General features: G+C 40.9%; 2 protein-coding genes across 12 annotated transcripts in view; both read left to right on the plus strand.

Annotated features, from left to right (window-relative positions):
* The window catches only part of NR1H4 (nuclear receptor subfamily 1 group H member 4), an 84904-nt gene extending 73578 nt beyond the window's left edge, over nucleotides 1-11326 (plus strand). For all 8 annotated transcript variants that reach the window (XM_001090297.5, XM_015152563.3, XM_015152561.3 and 5 more), the window contains 2 exons: nucleotides 8785-8898; nucleotides 10155-11326. In XM_001090297.5, the coding sequence (XP_001090297.1) occupies nucleotides 8785-8898; nucleotides 10155-10393 (353 nt within the window). In that variant the 3' untranslated portion in view covers nucleotides 10394-11326. The remainder of the gene's footprint in view (nucleotides 1-8784; nucleotides 8899-10154) is intronic.
* A 9620-nt stretch (nucleotides 11327-20946) lies between these two features.
* GAS2L3 (growth arrest specific 2 like 3) overlaps nucleotides 20947-23130 on the plus strand; it is a 52022-nt gene continuing 49838 nt past the window's right edge. For 2 of the 4 annotated variants that reach the window (XM_077954792.1, XM_077954793.1), the window contains exon 1: nucleotides 20952-21090. The gene's annotated coding sequence lies outside the window, so the exon portion shown is untranslated. Of the gene's footprint in view, nucleotides 21091-23130 lie in introns of all 4 variants that reach the window. The other 2 variants (XM_015152565.3, XM_015152568.3) reach the window with 2 other exon arrangements.

Here is a 23130-nt window from a genome sequence, read left to right on the forward strand (position 1 = left end):
ACAGCCCAGCTCTCTTTCTATATGTGGCATCTGTCACTCACCAAGGCCTAATATTTGCCCAGTTTTCTGCTAGCAGGGAACATAAAGTAAAACATGGCTTCTGCCCTTCAGTTGAGGGATAAAGTATAAGTAGCAGTTAGCAATTTCAAATTGCTTTAAGTCAGTGATCAAATGAATAGACAATGAAGTCAGAGAAAGGAGATAATCTTGTTAGAGTGATGAAGTTGTAGCCCTTAGTAGTACCATACTAAAGTATACTGTGCTTATTTTTGTGATATGATTTCACTGCTTTAGCCTTTTCGGCTTACACAAAATGAAAACAGTTACCAGAACTGCATTTTCCAAAGATGCAAATCTAAGCTGATTATCAGTTCAGATACTGTCTTTGAGAGGGGTTGGAAATGTAAAGAAACAAATGATAGAATATTTATAAGAAGGATAAATGCTTAAGTTAAAATTTAGAAATCTTAACACCTCTACTTTTGCTTTTGAAAGTGGTCACATGATAACTTTTGTATGGGCAAATTTAGGACTCAAATTATAGGAAGAAACCTTCCTTGGATTAAGAGGAAACATTAAAGAAATACAAGTGAGGATATTTCCATTGCCCCTGGGCAGAATCCATTGTTCCTCAGCTGTATTTCCCAAGCTTTTTGTACTTGTTCAGTTTTAGATATTATGTATTTATTTATGTCAAGCGGCCCCTTGATATCCATGGAGGACTGATTCCAAGATCTCCCTTGGATACCAGTTAATGGCTGCTCAAGTCCCTGATATAAAATGGTACAGCCTTTGTGTATAACCTATGTACATCCTGTTGTATACTCTAAATCACCTCCAGATTACTTATAATACCAAAAACAATGTAAACGGTATGTAAATAACTGTTTCACTATATTGTCTAGGGAATAATGACAAGAAAAAAAGTCTGTACATGTTCATTACAGTTGCAATACTTTTCCCAAATATTTTTGATCTGTGGTTGGTTGAATCCGTGGATACAGAACCCACAAAGAGCTGACTGTATCTACTTCTTCCATTAACCTGTTAACTGCCTGAGGACTTCATATTCCCAGATTCCCAACACTAATATGGTGCCTGACACATAGCAGGAATATAAATATTGGTGAATTTTGTTGAGTTGAATCTGGAACTTGACAGTCCAAACTCTGGTAACTCCTAAGCCCTGGTGAGACCTAATTAGGCCGGATAGTTTTTAGCCACTAGGACTAATGGGAAGTATATCATTTATAATATATTTTAAATTAAATATTTTATGTTTAAAGTAATTCTTTTTTGAATGGCTAGCTTAATGGCAGCTCTCTACTTAGGGCCAAAAGTATAGCACAAATGACTCCCTGGGGGAAAGTTTAGCAGTTGAAATAGAGGACATAGTCCAATCTCTTAGCACCACAAGAATATGTCCATTGTCTTAATGGCATCCCTTGTCCCCATCATATCTCACAACTATGTCACCTTCATCATAAAGGACTACCAAAACATACTACTGCCTGATTTAACATGCATTTATTAATCTTCTATTATGTCTTCAGAAGAATGCTAATTATTAGAGATGCAGACGTGAATAAGAAATATCTGGCCAGTCACAGTGACTCACTCCCATAATTCCAACACTTAAGGAGGCCGAGGTGGGAGGATTGCTTGAGACCAGGAGTTCAAGACCAGACTGGAAAACATAGCAAGTCCCTGTCTCTACAAAAAATAAAATATCTGGATGTGGTGGTGCACACCTGTAGTCCTAGCTACTCGAGACTGAGGCAGGAGAATTGCTTGAGCTACGCAGGATAATTGCTTGAGCTCCCCAGGAGTCTGAGCCTGCAGTGGGCTATGATTGTGCCACTGCACTCCAGCCTGGTAACAGAGCCAGAGTCTGTCATAAAAAGAAAACAAAACATCTATGAAGCACCCTTTATGGGTCAGGCAGCATGGCAGGCACTGGAGATATGATAACTGATTCCCACTCTTATAAAATGTGTATAGTATTTCACACTCCAGTGAAAAGGAAAGATGCGAATTGTGATAAGTTGCAATAGAATTGAAGCTAGACAAGAAAGTAACTAATTCTGCTTCTCTGTGGCAGGGAAAGCTCCATAGAGGAAGCAAAATTTGAACTTGGCCCTGAAACATGGATGGGGTGCCTTAGTCTAACAAGGATCCTGCCTTGTATTTCAGGAAAAAGCATGAAGACATAAAAAGTGTATCTCACTTGTTAGGGGAGCTGTCAGAATGCTCTTGGCTGATAGCTACAGAAAACAAACTCATCATGGCCTAAAAAAGTAAGAAAATGTCTTAACTCAAACAAGAAACCCAGAGGAAGAGTGACAGCAGAATTGGTTAATTTAGGAGCAGAACCCACCATTGGAAACACGGATGCTTCTCATCTTTCTGCTTCGCTGTCCTTGGCGTATTGGCCTTCCCCACAGGTGGTTCTCCTCCTGGTCATCTAACGGCCAAAGCAGTTCCAGGCACTATGTCTAGGCACAACACCGGTCAAATGAAAAAGAAATGCTCTCTTCCTCAATATGGAAATCTTCTTTAGGAACTTCCCAGTAGACTCCCCTTTAGTCTCATGGGCCCAAATTGCACTGCTGTCCCTAACTACACCCACCTCTGATGTGGGAAATGAGACCAACAGTGGCTCTTGGGCTGGAGCTGGGATTTGCCTCTACCATAGCGTATGGCCATGGGGCAGGGAGGGGGAAGGGAGCCTGTGTAGGCAACAAGCTGAGTCAGCTTTAGGAGCCTTAGATGAATCTGTGTCATTAGTTCCTAGGGAAACTATTGGGCTGCTGGGAGATTAGTTTGAAAGGAAAGCAGAAGGCAGATGTAGCCTTGTGTGCCATGCCAGGGGTTTATACCTTGACCTCTGTGCTACGGGGTGATGTCATTTCTAGAAAAGTTTCAAGTTGTGTGGTTTTAAGGAATTAGTATCATTTTTAACCAGATGCTCAGTCCATCTTGAGGACATCATCAGAATAAATCATATAGAGGTATTTAAGATGCCAGGATATATGTCTTGTGTAATACACATACTTGTAAATAACACATACACACACACACACACACACACACACACACACACACACACCCCTGCTTAGTTTTTGTTCCCAATTACGACTAGAAAGCTAATTAGGAAATAAAAGACTCTTAACATTTAAAATACCTAAAGCAGTATAGTGTTAATTCTATCATACGGTTATTCTCTCAAAGAATATTTCTGATTATTGAACATAATTTATTAATCACAGACCTCTTTTAACAAAAAGGGAAAACACATAAGAAACAAGAGCAGAAACATGAAATTATTTTTGCATTTTCAGACTTTTCCATGGCAAAGTCTTTCACAGTTAAGTTAGAAAATAGCCCCACCTTGTGACCAAAAATCAGCTAATTGGTCTTTCAAGCAAAAATGAAGCAAATTTTAAACAATTCCCCAGCAAGAAGAAGGAAGCAGGAAAACAGGAAAAGGCTGTCCCCTTCAGGATGATGTTAGTGTTACATCTCTCATGTTAGAAATTGCTGGTTTACACGCCCTTTGTTTATGTTGGCATGGTTAACTCTGACTGTTGACTCTAATTCCAAAAGTAGATTTATATTTATCTATCCTGTAGGAAAATTATTTTTTAACTCTCCCATTATTTCTTTTCTACATTTTCTCTATATTCACTCTTGGCTTTTACAACATGCACAAGATGAAATAATCATTTTAAAAGTTTAACCTTATTTTCCCCACATATTATCAATTGTAATTAGATAGCTAATGGAGGCAACATCTCTGGAGGGTGTGTGGGGATTTAGAAAGGCAAATGAAATAGGAAATTCGGTAATCAAAGCAATTTTTAAAAATTTTAATATTTTCAAATCAGCTGTCTTGAATATCATCCCCAAATCTTCATGTACTATTTAATTTAATGGCATAGTCATAGATTACTATTTTAGGTAACCACAACTGATGAGTGTAGCCTCTGAATGCTGAAGAAAGCATAAAGATTGACATTTTTTTGAAGATGATAAAGAACAACCTTACCAAGAAAATAGAGAACTTAGTGTAGCTTTAATACCTGGAAAAATACTGAGGCAAATCACCGATCAGCCAGTTTGTATTTATCCCCAGTAATTTGCAGAATTTGTTGGTTTTTAAAAACCAACATGGCTTTGTAAAGACAAAAGTTCACACGTTTAATCTAAGACTAAGATGAACTGAGATTAAGATGGACTAATGTGTTGATTCAGTTCTCTTGAATAATGATAATAATAGCTACTATTATAATTATCTACTTGACATTTTTTGAGGATTTATTATGAACCTGGCATTGTGCTAAGCACTCTCTATATATCTCACGTAACACTACTGTTATATGGAGTACACATTATATTACATGTGACAACATTTCACAGATGAGAAAATGAAGGCGTAAAGAGTTAAAGTAATGTCCCAAGACCAAGTCGTGGAGTTTGGTTTCAAACTCAGAGCTGGCTTATGACCTCTTAACCACTAGGTTTGCTGGAAGCCAGGACTGGTGTTCTCCAGGCTCACATTCTCCAATCCTCTGCACTTTAAGTTGTATCTAGTTGGGTCATGGGTATTTAGTTCATTCTGTAACAGCTGGATAAAGGGCAATGTCCCACATGATGTAATCCCCAAACTGCTCAACAAAGACATTGTTGTTAATAGAGTCCACTGGGGTCAATTAAAGAATCAAAGTCAAAGGGGAGAAGAGGGTGGTATTTTGACCAGAGAGGAAAAGGGCAAGGATTTAATTTGGGAAGACTGTTTTTTAAAAAATATTTAAACATTTATTGTGCTCAAAAATTAAATAAATCCAAAAAATTAAATAAATCATGTAATTCTCTTTATAGGATGGGCACGGTGGCTCATGCCTGTAATCCCAGCACTTTGAGAGGCTGATGCGGGTGGATCACATGAGGTTGGGAGTTTGAGACCAGCCTGACTAACATGGAGAAACCCTATCTCTACTAAAAATACAAAATTAGCTGGGCGTGGTGGTGCATGCCTGTAATCCCAACTACTTGGGAGGGTGAGGCAGGAGAATCGCTTGAACCCGGGAGGTGGAGGTTGCAGTGAACTGAGATCACACCATTGCACTCCAGCCTGGGCAACAAGAGCAAAACTCCATCTCAAAAACAAACAAACAAACAAACAAACAAAAACACCTCTCTTTTAAAGTACAAAATAATTCATCACCTTCCTTTATTATTTGCCCATTATTTCATCTGAATGTTTATAGCTAAGATTTTCTTAAAGTAGGTTACCCATGATTACAGCTGCCTAAGAGACCTGTCTCATGGCATGTATATGTGTTTCATCAAAGGTAGTTTGGGAATGTGTGTGGGATCAAGATTCAGAAAATGTAGACTTGGGTTTTCCATTTATTATGCTAGTAAACTTAGCTTACCTCTCTGAGCCTTACTTTCTCAAGTCCGAAATAGGGATAGTAATACTGGCTTATCAGTACTTCCCGCACAGGATTCTTGTACAGAATCAAATTTGTTTACATATTTGAAAAATATGAAATACTGTATCCACGGAAAGGATGGGTATAATTATTGAAAAGAAGAAATCCTAGCGTACTTCGGGATCTTTTACTACCATTTGCACCACTGTAAGATAGAGAAAATGAGAGCTGTGTCCATGCATGTTAGAAGTAATTTTTTTCCTTTTTGTATTCATTTTATTTTAATTTATTTTAATTTTACTTCAGATTCAGGAGGTGCATGTGCAGGTTTGTTCCATGGTGCGTTAATCTGTTTTGCATTGCTATAAAGGAATACCTGAGACTGGGTAATTTACAAAGGAAAGAGACTTATTTGGTTCATGGTCCTGCAGGCTGTGCAAGCATGACACTAGCATCTGCTCAGCTTCTGGGTAGGCCCCAGGGAACTTTTACTCATGATGGAAGGTGAAAGGGGAGCAGGCATGTCACATGGTGAGACAGGGAGAAAGAGAGATACTAGGCTCTTTTAAACGTTCATATTTCACAGTAACTAATAAAGTAAGAACTCATTCATTACCATGGGGAGGGCACTAAGCCATTCATGAGGGGTCTTCTCCAGTGATCCAAACACCTTCCACCAGGCCTCACCTCCAATACTGGGGATTACATTTCAACATGAGATTTAGAGGTGACATGCATCCAAACTATTTCACATGGATGTATTGTGTAACGATGTGATTTGGACTTCTGGTGAATGCATCCATCATCCAAATCGTGAACATTGTACCCAATAGGTAATCTTTCAACCCTCACCTTCCTCCCACCCTCCCACCTTTTGGAGTTGCCAGTGTCTGTTATTTCCATTTGTATGTCCATGTGTACCCCTTTTTTAGTGAGGACATGTGGTATTTGATTTTCTGCTTCTGAGTTATTTCACTTACGACACTCTTCTAAAAGTGAGAATTTAGGCTTTCTGGTAAGTATACCATTAGATGATAATTGTACTCTCTAGCGTCTGGAATCAAAGTTTATTCTGATTTGCTCAGCCAAAGCTCTTTAACTCTGGATCTGGTTTGGAAGAAATGGAGCAGTCTATTCTCATCTGGACCAATCCTGGGAAACATCCTCATCTCAATTAATCCATAAGTCACATCACAGGTTTCTTTGTTTGTTTTGTTTTGTTTTTCTGTGACCATGATTCTCCATCCAATGGCTCTTGTGGAATAAAGCAATGCACAGAACAGGCACCAAGGTAATATTTATTGAATGCAGGAAGTGGCACTAATAGTCTTTTTTATTTTTTGAGACAGCATCTTCGGCTGGGTGTGGTGGCTCACGCCTGTAATCCCAGCACTTTGGGATGCTGAGGCGGGTGGATCACAAGGTCAGAGGTTAAAGATCAGCCTGGCCAATATAGTGAAACCCTGTCTCTACCAAAAATACAAAAAAAAAAGAAAAAAAAAATTAGCCGGGCATGGTGGCACACGCCTGTAGTCCCAGCTACTCAGGAGACTGAGGCAGGAGAATCACTTGAACCCAGGGTGCGGAGGTTGCAGTGAGCCAAGATCACACCACTGCACTCCAGTCTGGGCAACAAGAGTGAGACTCTGTATCAAAAAAAAAAAAAAAAAAAAAAGAGAGACAGCATCTCACCCTGTCACACAGACTGGAGTGCAGTAGCACAATCACAGTTTACTGCAGCCTCAACCTCCAGGCTCAAGTGATCCTCCCACCTCAGCCTCCTGAGTAGCTGGGACCACTGGCATGTGCCACTGCACCCAGCTAACTTTTGTAGTTTTTGTAGAGACGGGGTTTTGCCATGTTGCCCAGGCAAGTATCAAACTCCTGAGCTCAAGCAATCTTCCAGCCTTGGCCTCCCTAAGTGTTGGGATTATAGGTGTAAGCCACTGCACCTGGTTAGAAGTCTTAACTGACAAAGAGGAGTGAGCTAGATGAAAGAGAAAAGGGATATTTCAAGTAGAGAGCACAACATGTACAAAAACTGGGCAATGTGAATTGTTTAGGGAACTACAAGTGGCCGAGGGTGGCTAGAGGAAATGCAGTGTGATGGAGTGCAGCTTAGCCTTCCCACTGTCAGGACTTTGGAGCCTGCCAGCTTTGGTTTGAATCCTAGTTCCACCTCTCTCAGCCGAGTGTCTTTGGGCTAGTTATATAACCTCTCTGTATCTACCTCATAGGGTTTACAACTATTAAATGAATTATGGTATATTAAATGCTTAAAATATTGCACAATACATAATGACTACTCCTACTATTAATCTTCTTATTGTGAATAGTGAGATAGGCAGGGTACAGGTCCTAGAGGCTCCTACGTTAAAAGGAAGAAAATTAAAACTATATGCCTAAAGCCATGGGGAGGTTTAGATGGTTTTTGTAAGAAGTAGGGAGAAAGTGTGTGATTTGATTTTTAGAAAGGTCATTCCAGTACCTGGATAGAGGATGGATCAAAGGGAATCAAACTAAAGACAGAAAGGCCAGTGAGGAGCAACTGCGGTAATCCAGATGAAGAGAGTTGGAAGCTTAAATTAAGTAAATGCCAGGTGCGATAAAGAGGTGAGGGAGCATCAGGTGAGAGTGAGCAGGAGAAGTCACAGGCCTGGGTCCCTGAATCTCAGTTGTCAGGCCTGGGGAGTTGGGTGGTGTGGATACCACTCACCAAGAATGGGAACGCCAGGAAAGAAGTGGATTTGGAGAAACATGGGGGAGCTTAGTTCTGTAGTACATGGTGTCTTTGATTTTGGACATACTGGGTTTGAAGAGAACAGCCAAGTACTGACGCTTGGTAGGTAATGGCTTGGTGCTTCAGGAAGAGATCAGAACCCTTTGATAAGAGCACTGGCCCATTTAGAAATGAAGCTGTCTATACTTATGGACTGAAGAACTACCATTTTTTGTTAGTTGTTTAAGATGTGATCTCTGCCTTAATTATCGATAGTCATATTCAAAAGATTCACTAAATCTCACCTGGAAAATGAAGACGTTTTTGAAATTCTTTTGGCAATTCAGCAGCATTATCATTGATTATTCAGTAGTGACTGAAACAAAGACACTGCCAAAATTAGACATACACTCATTGCTTTGGCTATGTTTTGAGAATTTTGTCAACTGATTGTCTTTGCAATGTCCTTCCTTTGGACATATAACAAAAATAATAAATATACAGTCATTATTTGAATGTGTGCATATAGTTGCAAAATTAGCATGTGTTTATATGGATAATGTGTTTCTAGTTTTACACTGTTTCATCACTCAAAAATTTTATTATGACTGCAACTTTCCCCCATAGGTATCTCTGATGAATATATAACACCTATGTTTAGTTTTTATAAAAGTATTGGGGAACTGAAAATGACTCAAGAGGAGTATGCTCTGCTTACAGCAATTGTTATCCTCTCTCCAGGTAATTTCAATGTTACATTTTAATTTTTATGCCATTTTTTTCAGTATACTAGTAATAACATTTATTGAAAAAAATCTGGAAGACACAGAAATATAAAGAAAAAGTAAAGTGGCCTATAATTCTACCATCCAAATAGAACCATTATTAACCTTTCAGTACACTTCTTCTCAGTCTTTTTTAAAAAATCACACTTATTCATTTAATAAATGTATATTGAACACCTACTGTGTACTAACCATGGTGCTAAACCCTGGGAATGCAATAAGACACAGCTCCCATGCAACTTGCATTCTGGTAGGATGAGAAAGATAATAAATGAAGAAACAATAATATTTTTTCAGAAGGTGGTAAATGCTACAAAAAATGTAATGAGAATATAAAGAAAGAGAGTGGCACAAAAATGGTGTTTTAATTCGTGGTCACGGGAGGCTTTTCTAAGTGGGTGGCATTGGAGCAGGGATCTAAATGAAATTACATACTTTTTAACATAATAGGGAACTTTTTTCTGAGTTTATATTTCTTCAAAAGTCATTTCCCAAGTCATTAAAATTTACATTGGTAAAGTTGTAATATGTGCTACGTATTCCATTGTATGCATATACAATCATTTACTTAATCTTTACAACATGTTTGTATATTCAGGATATTTCCAGTTTTTTTGTTGTTGAAAATATTTTTTTCAACAGTTTTTTTGTTGTTGAAATGAATACATCTTTCCATATTTTTTTTTCTATATTTTTGGGTTACTTTAATAATTTGGGAGTCGAATGATGCCATGTTCATGATTTGTAAAGCATAAAAACAACGCTAGCCTTAGACCATTTTTATACACTATATTGAGGCAGAAGCTAGTTGTTATTTTGTTTTACCATAAAAATTATGACTTGTGACTGAAAAGCTATTCAGCAGAACCTACTAAAGTTGTGCATGGATATGTCCTATGACCCAGTCATTTCACTTCTGAGAATATACTCAACAGCAAGGATGCTGATGTCCACCCTACAGGTTATCTTTAGGGGTTTTGATTGGAAGGGGAATTAGGGAGGCTTCTGGGAAGCATTACGTGTGTTGTATCTTGATCTCATTATAATTACGTGTGTGTGTGCATAAAAATTCATCAGGTTGAACACTTAATTTTTACATTTTGTGTACAACATTTAACTTACACTTCGAAATAGTTAACGTTGCTATAATTATGCTGAATTAATGCTTTTCCACTTTTTAATTTTGTCATTTTATTTTAAACTTCAAAACAGATAGACAATACATAAAGGATAGAGAGGCAGTAGAGAAGCTTCAGGAGCCACTTCTTGATGTGCTACAAAAGTTGTGTAAGATTCACCAACCTGAAAACCCTCAACACTTTGCCTGTCTCCTGGGTCGCCTGACTGAATTACGGACATTCAATCATCACCATGCTGAGATGCTGATGTCATGGAGAGTAAACGATCACAAGTTTACCCCTCTTCTCTGTGAAATCTGGGATGTGCAGTGATGGGGATCACAGGGGAGGGGTCTAGCTCCTTTTTCTCTCTTATGATATTAACTTTTAACTCTGAAGTATAACTTTTCTTTATTTCACTTGTACCCAGTTTCACTCAAGAAATCTTGATATTTATGTTGTAATTACATGTATAACTTCCACAACTGTAAATATTGGGCTAGATAGAAAGACTTTCTCTACATTGTATTTTAAAAGGCTCCAGGGAATCCTGCATTCTAATTGGCAAGCCCTGTTTGCCCAATCAAATTGATGGTTACTTCAATTCTATCTGTTGAACTAGGCAAAATCTCATTTTGCTCTTCATCTTACCATATTGCTTATATTTTATTAAAGAGTTGTATTCAATTTTGGCAATAAAGCAAACATAATGGCAACAGGCTTTTCTTTGGGAACAAAGTTTGATAAATATACAAACTCGTTTCTTTAAATGTTGAAAGACATCCTATTGAATCTGAGGGGTTAATTTACAGAAAGATACTGTCTTTCATTACGTCAATGGAACTTTTGTCATCCCTGAAAAAGTCCTGGTGAATTTGTAATAGTCCTCTGATCATTTCCTTTTCTTTGAAGTTCAAAGAGAATAGCAAACAGAAAAGTTAACAATTTTCACATAAAATATTCCCTCAAGCAATCCTTTCTCCCATAGTTAGTCTTGAGGCAGGATTCACAAATTCAGAGTATGCAGCTAACTGCAGTGATGGGACCTTCCCTTTCCTCTCTTGAAAGTGCTCCATTGGCTTCATTGTATCCAATCATCTTTCTGTTTTGTTTTGCTTTTGAAAACATTCCTACAGCTGAGTGCACAGCTGCTGTATACTTCCCCCAAAGCAGGAATTACTTCATTTCCTTCCTTCATTGTTACACTGTTGCATTCTTCTCTCCATTATCCTTTGGTGAATACAATAAAACACCTTCTATAAGTAATGGGTTTATATCTCCCTTTCTCCTAAAATTAGCCAAAGTGGAACATGATTAGCAAGCAGTTTTTTTGTATCAAAATACTAGGACAACCCTGGAATTCTAAAAATAACCAGTCAGTGGAAAACTGTGTTGAGGCTAGCATCAATTGGATTCTGATACAACGAAAATGTCTTGAGTTCCCAGTAAGTACAAGATTCATTTGCTAAACTCCATGGAGGATACAGAAATGATTAAGACCCAGTAACAAGAGCTGAGCGCAATGGCTCACACCTGTAATCCCAGCACTTTGGCAGCCTGAGGCTGGAGGATTGCTTGAGCCCAGGAGTTTGAGACCAGCTTGGGCAACATAGGGGAAACCCTGTCTCTACAAAAAATAGAATAAAATCAGCCAGGGGCTGTGCTGGTCCCAGCAACTTGGGAGACTGAAGCAAGAGGATTGCTTGAGCCCTGGAGTTGGAGGCTGCATTGAGTCATGATCGCACCATTGCACTCCAGCCTGGGCAACAGAGCGACACCCTGTCTTCAAAAAAAGAAAAAGAACAAAACCCAGTAACTGCCCGGAGAGAGTTACAAAGGCTGCAGTGGAACTTGCCGTAGGCTTACCCTGGAACTTGGGAAAGTTTCATAGAGGAGATGGTACTTCTGCTGGACTTAAAGGCATAGCCCTGAATCAGTGGGTCCAGGTAGGAGGGAAGGGGTTCAAGGTGAAAGGGGTGGCAGGAGCAAAAGGAGGAAGGTGGTGAGTTGCACAGATGTTAAAAGACCACGTAATCTGGGAAGGGAGGGAGGATGCACAGTCTCTTTCTAAATTTCAGTTTCACCATTGTGAAATGCAGAGATTAGCACTTATTGCATAAGGGAATTTGGCTTATTAATGAAGAGTAAGTGGGAAGTAGCAGGCCCACCAGGGAGAGGGTTGGTGAGGAAAGGACATTGAAGAAAGAAGTAAATTTCCGAATGCCTGAAAAGGTAGACCTAGTTTGGGGGAGCTGAGTACAGTTTGGTGTCTCTGGATCTCATGCCACCTGTGCAGACAGCAGTGAGAAATGAGGCCGGAACTGGTGGGGCACTGGAGACAGAGCAAGAAGCTTAATCCTATAGGTCTGGATTTATTCAAGTGGTTAAGACCTTGTAACAGCAAACAATAATGCTCATCACATAGAAAACTAATTGTGATGCTATAAGGAATACATACTGTTTTTGTTCCTGGTTTCTGACACAGCTTCTAAGAGCCTTGGGATTTCCTGAGTGATGGGGTAATAGGAGCATCTCTTGGTGAAAATAAAATACAAATTATAAGTGATATTAAAGAGAAGTATGTCCCTTGCTCTGATATGTACTTTTATGGGTCATTTTCTACACTAGTAGAGTGATTTTTTTTTCTAAAATGCAAATCTGGTTACATGTTCCCCATCCCACTTGATGATTTCCCATTGACTTGAGCAAAGACCCAGAACTCCTTGAGAGAGCAGCTGGTATGGAGACCTCCCCCGCCGCCCCACTATATGATCCTATCGGTTTTGTCTCCTGCCCTACCTATATTCTAGGCTTCCAGATAAAATGCACTCCCCAGAGGTCTATCTTCTCTTACACAAAATGAGAAAGAAAGTATAGAGACGGGGGAAAGAAAGGGGTTTGCTTGTTTTCTCCCTTTTCCCTTCCACCCCAGGTCCTGAGTAGGGGTGATTTTGTGTCGCAGTGGGACATTTGGCAATGTCTGGAGACACTTTTGGTTTTCATAACTTGGAGGTAGAGGTGCTACTGGCCTCTAGTGGGTAGGAGCTAGTGATGATGCTAAGCTTCCTACAATGCACAGAATAGCCCCCCTCAGCAATTATCTGGCCCAAAATGTTAACAGTGCTGAGGTTTAGAAACCCTGCTCTCTCCCATCCGGTCTTAGTTCATTTAGGCTGCTGTAAAAATATACCGTAAACTGGGTAGCTTATAAACAACAGGAATTGATTCCTTACAGCTCCAGGAAGTCCAAGATGAAGGCACTGGCAGATTCAATGTCTGGTGAGGACTTCCTGGTTCCTAGATGGCATCTTCTAGATGTGCCCTGACATGGTGGAAGGCATTAGCTAGCTCTCTTGGGTCTCTTTTATAAGGGCACTAATCCCAGTCATGAGGCTTCACCTTCATGGCCTAATCACCTCTCAAAGGCCCTACCTCCTAATACAATCAATTTAGGGGTTAGGATTTCAACATATGAATTTTGGGGGACACAAATATTCAGACCATAGCATATCCCAAGAAAATATGACTCCTACAGAGTACTCTCTCTTGACCTGATCTAGCATCTAGCTTCAGCATAATTCTCATGGTGGTGGTTTTCTAGTTCATAACAACATTGTGGACAGTCATTTTATTTACTCAGAATCCAAATACTGGATATGAGTAACTGTTTTTGAAATTTTGTTTTCTTTGTTTGTTGTTCAGAATGAGAAACTGATTTCACTCATTGATCCTATAGCAGCAGAATTTTACTTTTCCCCAGATTTTTACAAACTTACAATTTATTCTTTTTTCCTTATGTAAAATAATAAATTTAGTACACTATCACATATCACATTTGGGTGTTAGCTGACTTAGTTGTTGGACACTCAGAATCCACTGCCTTTACTTCTGTAAGAGTACTCTGATTTCTGCAGGGGAACCACCCTCTTCCGTCTCTTAGTCCATATGTTGTAAGTGGAGTTGATTCCACCCCCAGCTCCTGAGTTGGAATGTGACTCAAGCATAGCTAATCAGAATATCACGTATCTTAGGTCACAGTCATTGGTTTAGAATTGGGCAGGTGACTTGTTTAAAGAAAATGAGATATATTGCTGGAAGTATTTTTAGGAGGAAGGCAGTGTCAGTTACATGCCTCTGTGTGTGTGTGTGTGTGTGTGTGTGTGTATTAATTGTTCCAAATTCTTCACTCTCTCCCTGTAGTAGAATTGTCTGGTCAGTTTATTTGACTCGTGAATTTGCAGTGCCTCTCACAGGAGTAGGCAGAACATACTTCCCCACCCACTGATGTTGAGCTTGTCTTTGTGGCTTGCTTTTGGCAATGGAATGTGGGTGGAAGTGAGAGTGTCAGTTTCGAGCTATGGCCTTAAGAGACATCCCATGTTTCTGCTGCTGCTCTTGCACTTCCGCTATCTTCCATGAAAAATGAATGCCCTGGATAGTTGCAAGTCTCAGAATGAGAGACAGAAGGAGCACACCTAAACTCAACTTACAGCTTGAAGCAGCATCCCTCCTCTCAACCATGAGCTAACATGCAGATCGACAAACAAGAAAAATCAATGTTTACTACTGTAAGCCACTGAAAGTTGGGAGTTGTTTGTTATACAGCATTATCATAGCAACAGTCTAGCTAATATATCCTATTTGTGTTCAGATCTGTTCCCTTCCTTCCCTTCTCTGTTCATCTAGGGAGGGAGGGCTAACCCCTGACAGGCTACATTTTATAGGTTTCTCTGTTAACTGGCTTTGGCCAGGTTCAATCAATGGAAGGTATTGATGGGAGACTGGAGGATGAGAAGGGAAAAGCCAGGATATTTCTCCCTCACTCTCTTTGCCTCAGATTGCATCTCTGGTAAAGATTGCATCTCCTACATGGTTCCCAGTCCCACTGGGAAACTCCCCCCACCCCAGTGCTGATGGCCCTGGTTTCTAAACTCATCTTTTGAACTCTAAACCCTAGAATTACAGTGGCTTCCTACTATTGCTAATCTCTGAGTTGTCTTACCTGCTCCTGTTTACCTTCTCAACTGTTTTGCAAAACCAAGTCTGTGTTAAGTTCCTGCTTTTTGATGCACCTATAATGGTTTGTGTCTTCTGACTTGAGAACTGTATCGAATGACTCACTTTTTTTTAGTTAGACTCAAACCTAAGAGAATGAAGAACTAGAACTTCTGGAAACCATCATATAACCAGGAGGAACCTGAGAATAAAGTCAACATGAAAACCAAAGCCAGTAGAGACTGGATTTTGGTGACATTATCTAACATCTTAGATCAAGCTGTACCTAAACTTAGAGCGTTCTATCCTGGGATTTTAATTACACGAGCCAATACCTGCCCTTTTTTTCTTAAGTGAATTTGAGGATTTTTTTTTTTTTTTTGCTATCAAATATAACCAAATGTGATAGAAACTTGATGATACTTGAACAGTAAGCCATTTAGAAATAACACGTGCTCTTTAAGAGCCTGGCGTGTCTACAATGCTAATATTTGTGAAGATGTCTTATAGATGAACTGTAGGAGAGGGAGTGTAGCTCAATGTAATCATTCTTGCTAGGCTGTTAGATTTTTACATCTCTCTCCAGATACAGATTGTATTCGTTTCTTAGGGGTACTCTTAACAAATTGCCACAAATTTGAAAGCTGAAAACAATAGACATTTATATTATTTCAAGTTTCTGGAGGCCAGAAGTACAAAATCAAGGTGTCAGCAGACCAAACGCCCTCCAAAGGCTCTAGGAGAGAATCGTTCCTTGCCTCTTCTGGCTTCTGATGGCTCCTAGCATTGCTTGACTTATGGCAGCAAAGCTCTAAGCTCTGCCTCTGTCTTCATATGGACTTTCTCTCTCTCTGTCCTTTTCTGTCTCTTGTAAAAACACTCTCATTGGATTTGGAACCCACTCTAGTCCAATATGATCTCATTTCAATCCTTACCTTAATTATACCTGCAAAGACTGTATTTCCAAATAAGGTCACATTCTGAGGTTCTGGACGAACATGAATTTTGGGTGGCACTATTCAATCCACTATATAAATTTAACACACCATTTTAGTATTAACCGTAACTTGTTATAAAATTTCATATAATTGAATCATTTATACATATTATTTGTTAACACAAATCAGTAGCATTCTTCTAAGAGAGAGCTTAGTATTTTTAGAATAGTTGGCTCTCAACAGATTATCTGCGAACAGATAGTTTAATTAATTGTGAATAAATCAATACCTCTATTGCCCAAATATTTCATCCAGTACTTTACACAAGGCACAATCCATAGATTGACATTCAATAATGTCAGAATTAAAAACATTTATAAAACAACAAAATGCAGGACAAAACAACTAATAAACCAATCAAATTTTTAAAAAAGTCTTCAGTGTATTTAAATTACAGTGTATTTTAAGCAATAGAAGCATTCTTGGATGGCTGTGAAAAGGCCAAATCATAGTTCAATACCCAATGGTTATTTGGTTATCACAGACCCTTCTGTATTCTGTACACCTTTATGGCAGATGAATGATTATTCCTAATGTAATACCTTTTAAAATTTAGATTTCCAAACATGGTGCTTTCTTTAAAAGTGGGGCACATCTCCACAATTGGAAAGTCAAACTGGTGAGTCTTGTTTTGCATTCTACAATTATGCCAATTTCATGTAAAGATACAACCTCTAAAACATGGTTATTAACCTAACCACCTATTAGAAAGCCTACACTTGAAAGTAGATTGCAGCTCATTAGATGAAACCCTTAATTACTAATTACAGTTTTTAAATCAAGATAGGTAAATGGTAAGTGTACTTAGATAGTTGGGTACCAGCTGGGAATTAATGTAAACGTAAGGAGATAGATAGATAGATACACACACACACACACACACACACACACACACACACACACACACACACTACAGAGGAGAAAAGAAACAAGAATTAAAATAATTTAGAGGCAAGGCCAGGCATGGTGGCTCATGCCTGTAATCCCAGCACTTTGGGAGGCCAAGGCAGGCAGATCAGAAGGTCAGGAAATCGAGACCACCCTGGCTAACACGGCGAAACCCTGCCTCTATTAAAAATACAAAAAAAAAAAAAAAAAAAAATTTAGCCGGGCATGATGGCAGGCGCCTGTAGTCCCAGCTACTCGGGAGGCTGAGGCAGGAGAATGGTGTGAACCCGGGAGGTGGAGCTTGCCGTGAGCCAAGATCGCACCACTGCACTCCAGCCTGGGCAACAGAGGGAGACTGTCTCAAAATAATAATAATAATAATAATAACAACAACAATAATAATAATAATAATAATAATTTGGAGGGAAACTCCTCCCCTAATCCCCACACTTAACCAGTGAAGGATGTGGCCTTAAAGAAAAGTGTTTTGCACAGATTTCCTGACTCAGGATTCACTTGCCACTACTCTGTCCTTATAGTTTTATAAGGTAGAGAAGTTACAAAGACAAAATAGAATAAAAAGCAAGTTATCATAAAAATGCACTGCTGACAAGATTTTAGTAAAGGGTTTAGAAATATTAAGTAGTGTGTTTATGTGTGTGTGTGTATGAGGCAGAGAATTTGTGTACATATCATATAGCATAGTTTCAAGTTTTAATAAATGCTATTCAAATGTTTAGATACATAGTATGCACATAATAAAAATAAAAAGTTGACAGCTAACGACTCATTAAACAAGAGCTGTATAACACATTTTTTTCTTAAGTTTCTGTAGAGCAATGCCCATATTTTGATGTTAGGGTTCAAGAAATCCAATGTAATACTTTAATTCAACTCAAAATTTGGTTGAATGAGGTGGTATACAAACTGCCCTTTTGTTTTAAACAGAAACACTATGAAACATAGATTTGAAAAATAGGTCCTGTAAATATCTATCTGTTTTGGTGATGTGAGCAGCAAAGTGTTGTGGGATTGATTTTAATATTAAAAGTGTTACTGAAACACCAGGAGTTTGGTCTAGGTCCTGCTGCTTGCAGCACAGAAAGCCAATGACTGAGACGACAAGTACTGCCAAGGAAGAAGGTTTTAATCAGGTGCTGCAGCTGAAAAGATGGGAGATCAGTCTCAAATCCATCTTCCTGACCACTAAAATTAGGCCGTTATATAGCAGGGAAGAAATGTAGCAATGTGTGAGAAAAAAGGAACTAGAGAGGGGTTAAGGAAGCAATCAGGGTGAATGAGGGGCCAGGCTTTCATTGTCTGGCTGAGATGATCTGTTGAGTTTCAGTTCTTTGATACTTTTTGAGAGGTCTAGGGATCCTTTCCTAAGGAAGGAACTCAGATAAAACAAATGTAAGTTTTAAGTTTTAAGAACAGAAGGGTCAATTTCTATGGTTGGGACTATTGAGTCAATTTCAAAAGGGGCAACCACTATCTGGTTTCAGGTTCATTTACCACTTAAATGTCAACTCCTAGTTACCATCTTCACTCACCCGCCTACCCCAGAATGTAAGCTCCATGACAGTAGGATTCCTTGTGCTTAGAATAGAGCCTGACACAGAAGATGTGTAAAATAATATTTGTTGAATTTACTTCTCAAATCTATATCTCCTACACAGATCAATTTAAACAGTGTCAGGTCTAATTTTCCAACAATCTTCTGAACATCTCCACTTGCACACTCCTCTCACACTTCAAACTGAACACACTCCAGACCAAAATGCATTATTTTCCCCCACAGCTTGTTTTCCTTGTATTCTTTAGATTGGTACCATCATCAATCACATAATAACTAAGTCCAGATGAGTCACCTTCTTAGGTATCACCAGATACCTCTTCCTCACCATCCCTTCTAAATTAGGTAACCGTCATCTTTTAATTTAAGAGATTGCTACCTGTCTTACTACCATCTTCAAACATCTTTGAAAAAAAATTTTTTTCCCCTAAAACACAAATCTGTTCCTACCAGTCCTTCCTTATAATCATCCCAATTGCCTGTGGGAAAGAAACTTAATTCCTCAGCATCTACCAGGCCTTTCATCTGTGCCTACTTCTCCCACCTGATCTGTCTCCCAATCTGCAGACTTTAGTCATTCAAAATGAGTATTCCCAGAACATTTCATGTGCTCTCACATCTCTGGAACCTTGTCTTTGTTGCTCTCTCTGCCTGGAAATTAATTCTTATTCCCAGTTACCCCTCCCTCCTGGCAGAGTCTTAATTCATCTTTCAAAATTTAGCTCCTTTCAAACCTCTGCCATCATCACCCTCCAAGACTGTTAGGGGTTCCTTCTCTCACAGACCTCCACAGACTTCCATTTGGCCTTTACCACACTGCTGAGCACTTTGAAGCCTAAGGCTGTTTTCATTTCAGTTTCTTTAGCAAGCAACAGTACATCTCATTGTTTTGTCGAGTGAAGGAAGGAATAAATGCTAAAGAGAGGTGTCATTCCAGTTCAGTGCCCACCCTTCACAGATGGAGACCTGAGGCCCAGAGAGGAGACGTGATTTGAGGAAGGTTAAAAGAGTGAATAGGGCCAGGTGAGGTGGCTCACGCCTGTAATCCCAGCACTTTGGGAGGCCAAAGTGGGAGGATCACTGGAGCTCAGGAGTTCAAGACCAGTCTGGGTAACATGGCAAAAACCCATTTCTACAAAAAACACAAGAATTAGCCTGGTGTGGTGGCACATGCCTGTAATCCCGGCTACTCTGGAGGCTGAGGTGGGAGGATCGCTTGAGTCCGTGATATCAAGGCTGCAGTGAGCCGAGATCCTGCCACCGTACTCCTGCCTGGGTGACAGGGCAAGACCCTGTCTCAAAAAAAAAAAAAAAAAAAAAAAAGGGCCTGGATTGCAACACAGGCCTCGGGGACAAAGCCAGTGATTTTTTAAAAAATTTATTTATTTTTGCTATGAAACAAGCCACATTTACAGATATAACCGACTTCGGATTGTTACGTTGTTAGGTTGATGTCTAGTCTCAGCTTTATTTCTTTTTCTTTTCTTTTTTTTTTTTTTTTTTTTTGAGATGGAGTCTCGCTCTGTTGCCTAGGCTGGAGTGCAGTGGTCGGATCTCAGCTCACTGCAAGCTCCGCCTCCCGGGTTTACGCCATTCTCCTGCCTCAGCCTCCCAAGTAGCTGGGACTACAGGCGTCCGCCACCTCGCCCGGCTAGTTTTTTGTAGTTTTTTTTAGTAGAGACGGGGTTTCACCGTGTTAGCCAGGATGGTCTCGATCTCCTGACCTCGTGATCCGCCCGTCTCGGCCTACCAAAGAGCTGGGATTACAGGCTTGAGCCACCGTGTCCGGCCATCTCGGCTTTATTTCAACCCTGGGAGCTAGTAAACATCCCTGACGTTGAAGTTGTTGTTTTTTGTTTTTTTTTCAGGCTCCCGTGTTTGCTGAAGAGCCAACATCCTCCTTTCGTGACTTGGGGCTACAGGATTCCTCCTCATCCCTCCACACCTGAGAAGAAGGGCCTCTCTCTGAAAGATTTCTGCTGAGGACCCCCATTCCTGCTGGGTTCCAGGCTGTGTCTGGAAACCGTGGCGCCAGGCCAGCCAGCTCCCGAGTGGATGTGGGTTTGGGAGCGGCTCTTAACAGATCAGGATAAAACTCAGGGAAGCGCCTTCAGCTGCACCGCAACATTCCAGGACGCTCAGAAGCAATTCTTAGAGGCGAGGTTCATTCACCTCTCAGGCCTGTGGAAACAACGGGAGGGGCTGTGTCTTTCGATCTGGCTGTCGCTGAGGGGCCAGATCGGAGAACCTGCTCGGACTGAACCACTTCGCCTTTCAGTGGACAGAGGGACTTGGCCACCGAAGCTCCGAGACGCCCAGAGGCGCAGCGCTGGAGGCGCTGACAGGCGAGCGCTCTCCGGTCGCGTGCTTTCCTGCGGCCCGGGGGCGGGGCCTCAGACCACGCCCCCCGCCTTATGATTGGTCCCTTCGAAACAGGCGGCGGCGAGCGGCTACTGACCCGGAGGCCCAGGCGGCGGCGGCGGCGGCGGCAGCGGTTGGTTAGGGGCGTATCCGCCCCGCACGGATTGAGCCGAGTTGTTGCCCTGGTGGGAGAAGTGACCCTCCTGCGCCTGGTGAGTACTTCCCTGTTTGCCTTCTCTTTTCCTCGCGAACTTTTACTCGCTATCTCGGGGCCTCCGCGCCTCAGCCTGAGGATTCCAGGAGCCCCCAGCGCTCTGAGGCCCCGAAGCGGAGGTTTGTTGGGTCCCCGGGCTGCGGGAGCCGGGACGCTCTGCGACTGCCTGGCTGCGGCAGTCGCGTGCTCTGATTGGCCCCTGGGGCCGTCAAGGTGAAGTTGCGCTTGCCTTCACCTGTCCACCCAAGTGCGGAGAGAGGGGCGACAGGTGTGCGGGGCGGTTGGGGCTGCTGGTGTGGGCGAACTCGGCTGGGAAGGAGGGATCCAGCCACTACCCGCCCTGCTTTAAATCCAGAGCGGTATCAGAGCCTGAAGCTACTGTAGGGTGTCCAGGGGCACCCTCATCCCTAAGCGCCTTGCACTTAGAGGGTCGCTTTTTTTCAGCTCATCACCCTCAAAAAGAATTGATGAACTCTCTGGCCCTGCAAAGAGAAAGAGATAGTTATTCTTGCCCTCTAGCAAGGTTTATAGGCTCTTCCCTATTTTTTCTCCCAGTCCATGCGGGGTCTAGAACGCCCACATGTGCGGAACTGGGGAGTAGAGCTGGAGACCCTGCACAATGCCTTCCGCCCACAACCCTCAGTTTGGAGGACTGCCCGGGGAGAGGCTGACAAAAGAAAGGGAAGGCTTGTAGAGTGCCTTGGAAGTCAGAGGAAAGTTCTGGAGGGCGTGCTCCTCTATGCAGTCACCCCTGGTTCCTTTCCTAATCTTTTCACACCGAGGGATTGAATGTTGTAAATTTAGAGTGCTTTGTGGCATGGCGTGGTGGAATAGCTGATCCCCAGTCGTTACTAAGAGGTAATTTTTTGCAAACCCAGTGTAGGTCAGAGCCTGGGTTTTGCTTCGCTTGTGTGGAGAGCAAAAAAACAAAAAACAACAAAACAAAACAAAAAAACCGCTTTGTGAATCGCTATCTGATCACCTATCTTGGCACTTAAATGATTAGAAATTGAAATTCTCACCACCTCAGATCCCCTTTGGGAACAGATTGGAATTGTTTCAAATGACAGAAGTGGAAACTCTGCTGATCTGGTGTAGATCCTGATACCTGTTGTCTGACTCATCTGTTTCAAAATCTCATTAGAAACCAACTGTCATTGAACAGTAGGTGTTTGCTATATGACATTAATGAATTATAATTAGTAATTTTTTGTTTTTAGTGTGACAGAGTTGCTAAGCGTGGGGGCTTTGAAATCAGACTTTATTGGATATCTAACCTTAGACACATTATTTAATCCGTCTAAGTCTAAATTTCCTAGTCAGTGAAATAAAGTTAATAATAGTTCCTACTTTATTAATGAGAGGGTTGTTGTAAGGATTAAACGAAATTCCACGTAACTAATTTAGCACAGTGCGTGATACATAGTTATTATTATTTCTCTGCTGTTTAACTTGGATAAAAAGTTTTGAGTTGTCCCCAAAGGGTGGGGAGAGGTAGAAGGTGAAGGCAGTACCAGAGATAGGGATAATTATTGTTCGTTGACTAAATTATACATGTATAGCATTTAAAACAGTATCTGACACATAAACACGTGGATTACTATTTATCAAACACATCATTATATACCAGGTATTGTGTTCTTTACTTATTGTTAAACCTCTTAGCAATCCTAAAATGTAGTTAATGTGTTCATGTTATATCTTTTTTTTTTTTTTTTTTTTTGCTTTGTCGCCCAGGCTGGAGTGCAGTGGCGATCTCGGCTCACTGCGACCTCTGCCTCCCGGGTTCAAGCAATTCTCCTGCCTCAGCCTCCCTAGTAGTTGGACTACAGGCGTGTGCCACTACGCCTAGCTAATTTTTGTATTTTGGTAGACACGGGGTTTCACCGTATTGGCCAGGATGGTCTCTATATCTTGACCTCGTGCTCCGCCCGGCTCGGCCTCCCAGAGCGCTGGGATTACAGGCATGAGTCACCGCGCCCGGCCGTTATCTCTATTATATAGGGGACAAAACTGAAGCTCAAAGAAGGGAAATCAC

This window comes from Macaca mulatta, chromosome 11, assembly GCF_049350105.2.
Source record: "Macaca mulatta isolate MMU2019108-1 chromosome 11, T2T-MMU8v2.0, whole genome shotgun sequence".
NCBI classification, from domain to species: Eukaryota; Metazoa; Chordata; class Mammalia; order Primates; family Cercopithecidae; genus Macaca; species Macaca mulatta.